This window comes from Rissa tridactyla, chromosome 2, assembly GCF_028500815.1.
Source record: "Rissa tridactyla isolate bRisTri1 chromosome 2, bRisTri1.patW.cur.20221130, whole genome shotgun sequence".
Classification (NCBI taxonomy): Eukaryota; Metazoa; Chordata; class Aves; order Charadriiformes; family Laridae; genus Rissa; species Rissa tridactyla.
The window spans coordinates 105297716-105309763 of NC_071467.1; the positions used below are offsets into that span (position 1 = coordinate 105297716).

The 12048-nt window shown below is 39.9% G+C and overlaps 1 protein-coding gene across 1 annotated transcript in view; it reads right to left on the reverse strand.

Moving 5' to 3' along the window:
• The window catches only part of LOC128904750 (collagen alpha-1(XV) chain-like), a 150951-nt gene extending 139529 nt beyond the window's left edge, over positions 1-11422 (reverse strand). The window contains exons 1-2 of the mRNA XM_054189417.1: positions 11052-11422; positions 10845-10927 (exon numbers count right to left, since the gene is read on the reverse strand). Coding sequence (XP_054045392.1) covers positions 10845-10927; positions 11052-11062 — 94 coding nt within the window. The 5' untranslated portion in view covers positions 11063-11422. The remainder of the gene's footprint in view (positions 1-10844; positions 10928-11051) is intronic.
• Between the last annotated feature and the right edge of the window lie 626 nt (positions 11423-12048).

Genomic DNA, 12048 nt, shown 5'->3' on the forward strand with positions numbered 1-12048 from the left:
AGAAAAGCTACATAGTTCCTCTCCCACCCCAAACAGATCTGCTCTTTCTAGGTGCCTGTTTTTTTCCACGAGCATAGGGGGAAAAATTTTTGTAGGGATCACTTTTGATTATGGGACCACATTCTACCTGAGATGTTCAGGTAAGTTTGCTGTCAGGCAGTTATTTCCATTAAAAGGCATTTTCAGTTTGGTTTGTTAAGCTTTAGTGAGGTAATTCTGGCTTCCTCCAAGGCAATTTTGAACTTCTGTTGGTCGTCTTCCACTCTTCTTCCGCAGGACAAAACTGACATCTCTTGCTTCATAGCCCATAAAAATCAGGCAGTGTTTTCTTACCTAAGTAAAACGCTATTCTACTGCTCTATTCTAAACAGCGTACCTAAGTAGAACACTGTATAATAACAGTCTGAGTAAACAGTACTTCCTAAACAGAAACTGAATGAACATAACAGATATGCACATAAGTTTCCATGATACCTTATTGAAAAACCAAGTGTAAAATACTTGGAGCAAATTGTCCTCCACCATCTTCTTTCCTTGGGGGAAGTGGTAAGCACTTCTTTTTCATGTATTTATTTGTTCTATACGTACATGTTTGTATACATAACTGAAGATCCTATTGTCAGACTGACAGTCTTCTGGTCTTCTGTAGGATTCTTGCTACAGAACTGATGGACTTCTCTCAGCTATCAGTGCTATTTCTGCCTGCCCATATTGCACATATTCCAGGGTCACTTGCAAAATAACGTAATCCAAATGGCTTACTCTAAGCTTCAACTTTCTCAGGCAAAGCACTTTTAGGAACTTTGATTCTGAGATCTACACATAAAGTTATTAGGAGCTCTACCTTATGCACTAGGAGAGCACTATCCATACGTACGTTTCAGTCTGGGCTCAGAAATGTCTGTGCTCTGTCAGTTTTGATTGCATTTGTTGAGATCTAAATCTGGGTATCTTAGCTCTCTGAGTATTTTGTCTTAGATCCCACTTACAGTTTTCCCTCTTTTAGAAGATTCAGTTCTCTGTCACTGCAGAAATGTGACATTTGGTCACTGAAAGAAAGAAAGAAAACAAAGCTCTGAAAATAAAGTCTATCGTCTTATGCATGTAGTGATCAGTTGCGACTTGTAGAAGCCCATATTTGCAAGAAAATAATGCAGGTGAAGTTCAGGTTTTTACACCACCATGTAAGCTCCAGGTACCTACAATAATATGGATAGGTATGTACACAGAAATACCGAAGTCCACCTTGGTCCTTTGTTCTGAATGGCACAGAAGGGCCAGTCTTGGTAACTCTTATTTACATAAATAACTTGGTAATTAACCAGATAAATAACCCATTAAAACCAGAATGCCTTAGACCACTCAGCCATTCTAACCCTTCTGCAAGCACTGACACCATGTTCTTCTACCTAGGTTAGGAAGTGTAACTCGCAACAGGCAGGCAGCCACGCAGCTAAATAACTGGTTGGATGACTGGGCTCAGAGAGCAGTGCTTAATGGGTCATTCTCTACCTTGAGGTTACAAGCAGACCACAGGTGTCTACTCTGAGATGTATCCTGTTTAACATCTTTACCAGTGACTTGAGGAGGCAATGCAGTGGACTCTCATGAAATTTGCAGGTGACATCAAAGTGGAGGGAGGGGGGAGGAGGCAATTGAAATGCTCAGGGTCAGGGCTGCCATCTAGAGTGATCTAGAAAGGCTGAAGCAATGGGAAAACAGGAATCTTAGAAAATTCAACAAGGAAAAATGTAAAATTCTGCAACAGTCATGGAAGAAGTCTTTGCCAAGAATACAGGCTAAGCAACAGCTCCGGGGACAAGGACATGGGGGTCCGGTCCTGGTAGGCAGCACACTCAACATAAGCCAGCAGTATGCCAAGCAGCAAAGGCTGCCAACAGCACTGTTGGCTGTAATGACAGGAGCACAGCCAGTAGCAGGAGGGAAAAGATTATTCCCCTTTACTTGACACTCATTAAACCACGTGGAGAACACTACATCTGGTTTTGGTCACCCAGTAAAAGAAAGACATTGATAAACTGGAGCAGATTCAGCACACTGCTGCTCTAAGGCAGACACTCCAGTCCTTTAGTTATTTCATTTTCCCTTTACTGGACTTGCCCAGTATGTCCATGTCTCTCCTAAACTGTGAAGCCCAGAGCTGGACACGGTACTCCAGACATGGCCTCACCACTGAGAGGAAGGATCACTTCCCTCATCCTGCTGCCCATGCTTTTCCAAACATAGGCCAGGGTACTCTTGGCCTTCTTTGTCGTAGCATACATTACTGGCTCATGATCACCTTGTCCACAAAAACCTCCAAGTCCTTTTCAGCAAGGCTACTTTCCAGCCAGTCCTACCCCAGCTTGTACTAGGGTAATTCTCACCAGGTGCAGGACTTGGCATTTTCCTTTGCTGAGCGACAGTAGATTTCTGTCAATATGTTTTTTCAGCCTGTCTCTCTGAATGGCAGCACAACCATCCCATGTTTCAGCTGCTCCTCCCAGTTTTGTGTCATCTGCAAATTTGCTGAGGGTGCAATCTATCACATCATGCATTGTTAATGATGCTGTTAAAAAGTGTTGGTCTCAGTGTGCACCACAGGGTACACTAGTAGTAACTGGCATCCAGCTGGACTTCATACCACTGATTACACCCTTTCAAGCACATGTAGTTCAGACAGTTATCAATTCACCTCACTGTCCACTTAATCTGGTCCATACTTCATGGGTTTATCAATGTGAATGTTACAGGAGGCAGCGATGAAAGTCTTGCACAAGTCAAGACCACAAATATCAACTGTCTTTCCCTCACCCACTGAGCTTGTCATTCCATTGCAGAAGGCATGATTTTCCCCTTCACGAATATGTGCTGACTACTCCTAATCACCTTATTCTTACTGGATCTGGAAATGGCTTCCATGATTATGTGCTCCCACACCTTCCCGTGGACTGAGGTGAGTTAATCAGTCTGTAGTTCCCCAGATTCTGCTCCTTGCCCTTCTTGATATTAGGAGTGACATTGGCTTCCTTCCCATCCTCAGGAACCTCTCCTGATCACCAGGATCTTCCAAAGATAATCAACAGTCCTAGCTCAGTGGCATCAGCCAGCTTGATGAGCCCTCATGGATGCATCTCATCAGGTCCTGTGGACTTGCGTATGTCCAACTGGTTTCAATGTTCTCTCACTGAGTCCTCCTCAATGGAGGGTAAATCTTCGTTGCTCCAGACTTTCCCAGTGGGCTCAGGGGCTCTGTGTTTCCTGAAGGGAAATCCTACCAGTAAAAAGCAAGGCAAAGAAAGAACGCATTAAGTATCTTGGCTGTCTCCATGCTCCTGTCACCAGGTTTCTTGCCCCATTCAGCAGCAGGTCCACATTTTCTTTAGTCTTTTTGCTGCCGGTATACTTGCAGAAGCCCTTCTTGTTGCTTTTCGCATCCCTTGCTAGATTTAATTCCACATGGGCTTTGGCTTTCCTGATGCCATTACTGTACTCTCAGACAGTGTCTCTATATTTTTGCCATGCCACCTGAGCCTGTTTCCATCTCTTGTATGCTTCCTTTTACTGCTTGAGTTTAGTCATATGAAATATCACCAGAGCTGAATCAGAGCTTGGATGCCCCACTGATTTATGTGCTGAAACTGTTTTGCAGTAAACCCCAGTTACGGGCTACTCAGAATATCCACACAACATAGCTAGCGCTTATAGGAAACTTTGAAGCACGTCTTGGAGCAATATTCTTTTTTCTCAAGAGTCATCAACTTACTCTTTAGCAGGGAGCCCAAAATTAAAATTATTTCTAGGTGGGTTCTGTTCTCCTTGAGTTAGATATAACGTGTATCGCTGTAAGAAGGGAAGTGGATATAAAATGCAAGGAGCAAGGACCATGCAATATAGTCAGTGCATATAGTCAGTCAGTCACTTCTTAGTCACTGACTACCAAAAAAGCACAGAGAAAGTCAAAAGCTATAGTCAGCTTTCCAAAGAAGCAGAGTCAGACATCCTGCCTATGTATGGACCTATGATTTCACAGTTCAGAGAAAGGTACGCCACAAATAGGACTGGAAGTTAATGCTACCTGAGCACTTATAATTTACCATGGTAGGAACTGATCACAGCAAAAAGTGAATTCAGTGGCAGCAGTGAAGGTAGACCTGGAGTCATAAAACACTGGAGGTTCCCAAGCATCAAATGAACTGGCCAAAGCCCATTCTTGTTAATATTCTATCTTTTGTACTGAACATGAAGCAAAGACCATGAATGACAGTGCTGTTCAAATTAAAATCTCATCACTGAATCACTATTATGAGTTTCAGACCTTCGTCAATTAGGTGTTTGTAACGAAACACAAATGAGTGCCTCCAGAAACCCTGGCTCCTCTCAGAACCCCTGAAAAAAACTTGATTCTGACCCTGGTTCTTCTCAGATGGGGCTTAAGACAGATATTCATTTAAAATACTGCAATTCTTTGGCAGGGCACATTCAGCCCTGCTTATTGCTTTTTCCAAGGCTTTCTCACCAGAAGGTATCCTGAATACATCTGTTGTTTCACACTCCTCATATGCAAATACATGAAAATTAGGGTTTGCCCATTTTACTCATTCTTTGGGAGAATTCTACCTGGACTCCACTCTCTGCAATGTCTGTGACTTCCCATGTTTGGGAGCCGGAGTTACTAAAGATGGAAAATTACATGGATAGAATTCACCACTGTCCAAATTGCTGGCTAATTTTGTTGGTTTTTAAACCTGTTGTCATTGTGAGGGTTGGCCAAGAGTGAAAAGATTGTTTGGTGACCTAGAAATGGTGGTGGTAAATAGATATCCTCTCTTAAATAGATAACATTAGTGACATCTGGAATGAAGCAACCAGATTTCACTGAACTGCACAATTCACTATCTTTCTAGTCAAGGCATACTGCACAATTTTGGTCAAATGTGAGACGCCACTATGAGAAAAAACAAACCGATTCACAGCTCACACAGCAAAGGAAAGGGGGAAGAAATCACAGCCAAAGGGACAGGCATCATCCAAAACAAATCTCTGGTTTGGAAATTAACATGTCAGAATAAGAAATAAGTTCCTTTGAACCCTTTGAATACTCCAAACATAAATAGTGCAATCAAATCTTCCTTTCTGCTGCTCATTTACTGAAATACATATTTGTGTCCGTGTTCATCTGCTTGAACCAAACAAGCCAAGGCTATTCTTATGCACACAGTGTAAATCACTGTATTCTGCTAACTACTTCTAGATGCTTAAAGCAGTATTTCTCATTCTCTTCAGTCATCCATTCACTTCTGTAACAAGGAGCAGTAGTTCAGTACCTATCACTAGATTATCAGGATCAGGCATTGTCCTTAACATATGAGAAAGAAATCGCAGTTGAAACACGTTAATTAAATTGATGCTTGAGCACCTGGAGTACCTGGAACTAGCAGTTTTCACACAGCAGCTGCTGCATAGGACACAAGTTGAATAACAGAGCTATAGTACAATGCTGTGTGAAATCTGTGAGTAGGCATGGCAGTGCCCAAACAGATGATTATGCAATTAAACACTCAGGAGACCACTAGGACTTCTTTCAAGAAATTTCTTGTGCTTACAAGAAATTATCTATAGCTGAGCCAGAACAACACAGAAAGGAAATATTTCAGTATGGCCTTTCTCAGCATAGCAGGTCCTTCAAACACCATTTAGTGGCAAACGCAAGCACAATTGAGATTTTAAGTTCTATTCAGATCATGGAAACAACTGCTTACTGCAGGCTTCCAGTGTGACCAGGATGCCTTCAGAGAGGAAATGAAGACAGACATTATAATGTTATATTCACCCCAGCTGGTTTCCCCTTCTGTGGCCTCAAAAAAGTCCAAAAAAAAATTATCTTCTGTTGCAGTAGCGTAGCTTAGCAAACATGTAGTTTATTGGCCAAGAGAATTAGCATGTAGATGGTATTACACAGAAAACTAATCCATTTAGAAAAGTGAGAAAATGGAACAAATTTCCTAAATCAGGTTTGTTCTACTGGTGTTATCAATCTCTCCAGCTACTCATACAGATAACCCCAACTGAACCCAACTGATTTTCTGTAGTAAATTAACTATGTTTTGCATGGAAAGGCATTTTATCAACTATGAAATGAGGCTCAGCTCCACATTAAAAACATGCACAACAGCTGCTAACAGCCTCTGAAGATGCCTCTGAAAGATATACAGTGGCTTGCTCAATTTAGACTTAAGTACAGTTTGATGATGTCCAAATACTCAGCCTGGTACAAGAGGATATAGTACCATATCAGTTATCTTTACGAAATACTGCACTCCTTACAGACCTGCACTTCTGTAATTGTGTTCTGTCTTAGGTAAGAGCCATCCCTACCACCATGTAAGTCAGTGTGATTGTACACATTTAGCACTCAAAGCGCATACAGTAATTACTTGGTAGAAACAAGTTTTTAAATGTATATACATATTTATTTACAATCTTTATGTTGGTTCATTGTGAAGGGAAGTGCAGGCTAGCTGCTTGTATGAATCACACCAACTGATCAACAGCTAATGAAAGTCAATAATACAGGATTTCTCCATTAAACTCAGCAGGTCATGAGTGCAAAGTTTATGTCAACAGCGTAATGATAGCCATTCTGTGTGCAGAGAGCCAAGGAAAGAGACAAATATTTACTTTATGTAAACTATTGCTGAGCATGTTACTTAGGGCAAGAAAGCACTGTTCAGCTTGGCTAATAATAAAACCCAGATGTCAATGAGAATTTTGTAAAGCTTCTTTTAGAGCACATAAACATAGTACAAATTACAGAACCACATACATTTAAACATTTTTTCTATCTTTTTTTTAAAGGCATGAATTGATTTGAATGCCAAGAACTGAAAAACACTGGTAACTGCCTAGACAGCCTGAAAGAATAAATATTCTGCAAGAGAATACAGCAAGTCATAGGGAGGACTCTATTATTCAAACTTCATCAGGGTTAGCATTCAGATGTTATAACTTTAGTTCTGTCCACAACCTGGGTACCAGGACGTTTAGGATTGTGTTCTGAGCACCTTCTATTCACTAACTTAATTTGTGGTTGAAGATGCAAACCAACATGGAAAAAGCAGCCAAGGTAATTAATGTAAATCAAGATACATTATCAGGTGTAATTAAAGGCCAAATACGTGTACCACAAGGCAATACCACAAGGCTAGACTACACTTTTATGTATGGATAGATACATGCTTAATTGTCATTTGAACAAAGGAGAAGTGATGAAGTAATTTATTAAGACACCAACAGAACATATCTTTAATGCTCCCACACAAACCCAAGAAGAATAGGGTACTGTATTTGTGCAACTTTCATGAACACGGGAGAAAAACTGCAAAAGCACTCCATAGTTCAAATGACATAGTATTTGGGTGAAGAGGAAGAAAGCATATTATTCCTTACCTTTTTGCACATGTGCAGTCCTAGCTGTAGTGAAAGGGATTAAAATCTTCCAACAGAGTTAGTAAAAATTCAGAATTCTAATTCACAGGAACTGCTGAGATTTCAGAACCCCTGTTCAGTTTCACTCTAAAGCAAGATCCAAGTATTTCTTAAGAGTTTTGGTGAAAGAGATCAAATCCCATCAATTTGCAGAACATGCAATAGAATTTTAAAATTCTGAATGGAATATTTTGATTTTTTTTTACTTTCTGTCACAACACAGAGCTTGATCTACAAATTACATAACAGATATCAAACTTAATTTTAACAAGCTAAATAGATGTTGTGATCAAGAAGGGTTTCAGCTTGTACTATGTACTAATTAGTAACCCATGATTTTAAATATAGGTTTTAAATACTTCCTTTTATTGTCTGTCCCATTTTACAAAGTAGTCAGACATTCTAGGACTTGGAAATGAAACCAATACTTCTACTGAAACAAACATCCCAACATCACTCAAGTTCCCTGAAAAGTTAAACCAAAACCCAGAAGTTCTCAAACAATTTCAAAGACTGCCATCTGGATTTTCCCCCTACACATTTCCACCATCTTTTCCATTTGCTTCCTCCTTCTCTGTAGGAACTGCCCATAATTATACAATTTCCTCAAGAAGAACATGACCTGGTCAAAACACTTTTCCTGATAGGAAACAGGTCAAAATTTTCTAACTAATCTTTCTAATATCTCTTACAAAGGTGTGGTAGAGCTCAAGTCCTCTGCTGGAGGGCTGCTGAGGCTTTTGTTTTCATCTGCACCCTCCACCCCTCTTCATAATTCGGTGCTCCCCTGGGGCAGACAAGGCTATAGCTGACTAATTGCATACTGGTAAGCAAATTTACTATAGACCTCATCGAAGAGGTTGTCTGATTGGTGAAGCCAAAGATGACAAGCCTTTCCCCTCAAAACTCTCCAAGGGTCACTGCTTTGTCTGCCGATTTGTAAAAAATAAGTTACTGCTTTCCCATCCCTCAGTGAATAATTTAAATCCATGAGCCATATTCTTGACATTACTTAACCAACTGAAGAACATCTCAAGGTATTTTTTTCCCTTTTGTATATAGCCTGTACGATGGTACAGCAGAAGGCACCTGCACTGTTCCTCTAAAACCACATTTACTCATTCCCAGTTCCTCCAACATAAAAAGGAATTTAGAGATATAAATATGTGGTATGGGGAGACAGAGGAAAGGTCAGCCATCAGAAAAGCAGATCAGCAATATTCAATGGGCTGGAGAATCCTGGAAAGCAGTAATCTTAAAGGGAGACAGTGACAAAATGGACACTGGATAAAGCATGAGCTTAGCAGCAAAAGGCCTGAATACCAGAGGTTCAATTCATCTCGCTGCGACTCCAAATATTTTCATCTTAAATACACAATTCATTTCTGTGCACTCTATCACTAAAAGGACCTGTGGGAAAGGAAAAAGAGGTTATTTCTGCAATAGTTAGACTAAAAGATTTGTAGTATATACCTCTTCGCTCTTCAGTAGCTACAATGAGAATTTATATCTATAATTTGTGTACTTGCAGCACCAAAAATAGAGAAAGATAATTCCTATTTCTAGCACTCAACACCTGATTTCAGGAGATGAAACCATTTAAACCAAACATCAGGAAAATATTCCATACAACACAGTCTGATGTTGCGGAAGAGAAAGCATGAGATCCCTATTCTGTCAGGTGCTTCAAAAGATGTAAAAGAAATTTAGTAAAATCTGGGAATGGGAACTTCTGTATTAACAGACAAATGAGTAGGGAAGAATATTAGGCTAGGACAATCATGCAGGAACACGTTCCCAGAAGTCTCCAAGACTCCAGTGGTCTAAGGAGATTTGCATACATGGTAAGCAGCAGTAATAAGATTCTGCACAGGAAGAAACTGTCCCATATCAGTGGGTATTATCTTTCTGACTTCTGATTTCTCATCTGACTTTCAGGGAGTAGGATATTTAAAGAACCAAAGCTTCAGGTAATAGAAACTAGCATAGATCCATGAAAAAAGAAATTGTGTTGCAAATAAATATTGGTTCTTTTTATCACTGTGCATGTAGTTTTAATGAGCTTCTGCTTACTAACTTTTATGTGCCAAAATTTGGTTCTCTCCTGTCTGGATCTCATTCACTGCACTGTCATTCATCAGCTCAAGAAAAACATTTTCACCCGACGCAGCAGATTTATCTCCAATGTATATGCAATGTATTGTATTTCTGTTACTATTCAGACACACATTAACACTTTCCTCCTCCTAATAACTGGTTCCAGTTTGTTTCCTTATGCAGTGTTACATATTTCTCATCTGCACTTACAGCATTTGTTAGGGGTAACTAATCTGTGGCTTTTCCTCCTACTGAAACAACTACCTAGAGCTTTGTCTCTCAGATGCACCATCTATTCTATGGCAGTGTCAGTTAAAAAGGAAAAAAAGCCAGTCTGAGTAATATTAAAATCTTCACATGCAATACTTACTTTCCTTCAATAATTTCTAATGCTCCTATCAAAAAGTTGTCTAGGGGTCATTTACATAACAAATTCAGACTATTTTTGATAAGAGAGTAAAAAAACTCCTTTTGACATAAGTATCATTGCCCATAACGGAAAAGTATGAAATATATGAAGCTTTTTCACTTTTCTCAAAATTACATGTAAATTTTAAATCAATGTTCTCTCTCTTAAGTTAAATTTGAGGCTATGTCTTCCAGAGATGCTGAGGGATTTGGCTCTGTTATAAGAATATATGATCTGCAATTACAGGCTTTTCACAGAAAGTCCATAAAGGCTAGGCTGGTAAAACTAAACATTTAACTAACATAAAACTAAACATTTAACTAACATAAAACTACACACTGAACTCACGAGATCTGAAAATGACAGTTTGCTCAGGCACTTACCAGGAGAAATCTCTATGCACTTGAACAAGCCTCACATCTGTGTCTTTGCACTCTCACACCATGCCTGGCACGTTCCTGATGTGTCACTCCAGACTGACACATACATCTACCTTAATTGCTTTCTGCTACCTTTTTTTGATGTGATACACACCCCACCCCCCCAAAAAAAAAAAAAATCAGTATTCTCCATTTCTGTGAATTACTTTCTGTTATTACACTCTGAAGAACTATTGAGAGAAGAGGCATGACAGGCTACCTTACAGCTGTGGAACCAAGGTATTTTCCCTTTTCCAGAATGAATGACAATTTAAGCTCTTAACTTGCAGCAGCTTCCCTATATAAATTGAAGAACAGTAAGCAGCAGAGAAAATGGAGATGCAAAATGTAGTCTCTTTCCATATTAGGAAAGCATATCTTAAAATTAACCCTTACTTTCAATTTATAGACATGGTTTGTAGAAGTCTTACCTTCTATGATCTGAGCTGCTGAACCAGCATCGATTGACAAGCCAAAGAGCAGTAGCAGCAAATCCCAGGTCCACCAGGCATGCCTGGAGCAGGTGTGCCAAAAAAAGGGGGTTGGGGGGTAGGAAAGAATGAGACCAAAGAGTGTAATACAGAAGTACAAGGTGAAAAAAAAAAGAAAAAGTAAAATTTAGAAGTGAGAGTTCTTACCATGAGAGCATTTTTTGAAAGTCAGTTGAAAGACCTCGAGTGAGGAAAAAGTTCAGTGCACATGAGTTTTATGCTTAAGAAAATAAGAAGTTAATAAAAACTGGAGCCTGCTGTTTCTCCTCCAACATTCAGACGCAAGTGGAACAAAGGCAGCTCTCAGGCTCTCTGTGTGACTCACTGCAATTCAGTGCTCCAGCTCTGAAATCTGACTCCGTGTAGACTTTCCTGTCAGACCACTGCCGAAAACTTCCTACTCTATGTATTGATGGACACCTCTTACTGCTGTACATCACCCTAATGTTGTCATTATCCACTTTAACCACTGGGTACCCTGACAGATAGTAGCATAGCTTCTCCAGCTTCCCCCCCCCCTCAGCGACTCATAACCTCCGCTTACTTATCCAATAAAACATGACCTCCGACATCCTTCCATCCATCATTATACAGCCAATGATATGAATTCTTATACGAATAGGAGATTTCTATGGCCATTTTAACCAAACTTCAACGGAAGCAAGTTTTAAGATATAAGAAGGATAGAGCAGTCACAGTTAAACTGCAACATATACCTAGGAGCTGTAGTGTCTTACAGATTTTCTGTCACCTACAGAGACAATTTGAACCACACCCTTTCCTCTGACACATTCTCTAATACTCCTGTTTGCAAAGATTTACACCCTCCATGCAGATTAAGAGTGTGAATCTACCCCAGTAGCTGTACATATATGTGTCTGCTATAGAGATCCTGTAACTAAGCATTTCTAATAGTTTCCATTAAAAGTGCTATTTCACCCCTCCCTCCTAGCCTCATGAAAAGCCTTTTTTCCACACGTAGTCCTTCAAAGCCAATCCTCACTGAAGGAAGAATTTTTGGAAGAATGAACTTGAGATTAATTAGACAATTTTTAAGTCACGAGATTTTTAACAAAGACTGCAATTGTCCCTTTTTTGACTGGGACAGGAGGGAGCCTGGAAAGCATTGCATGTGGAAAGAGAT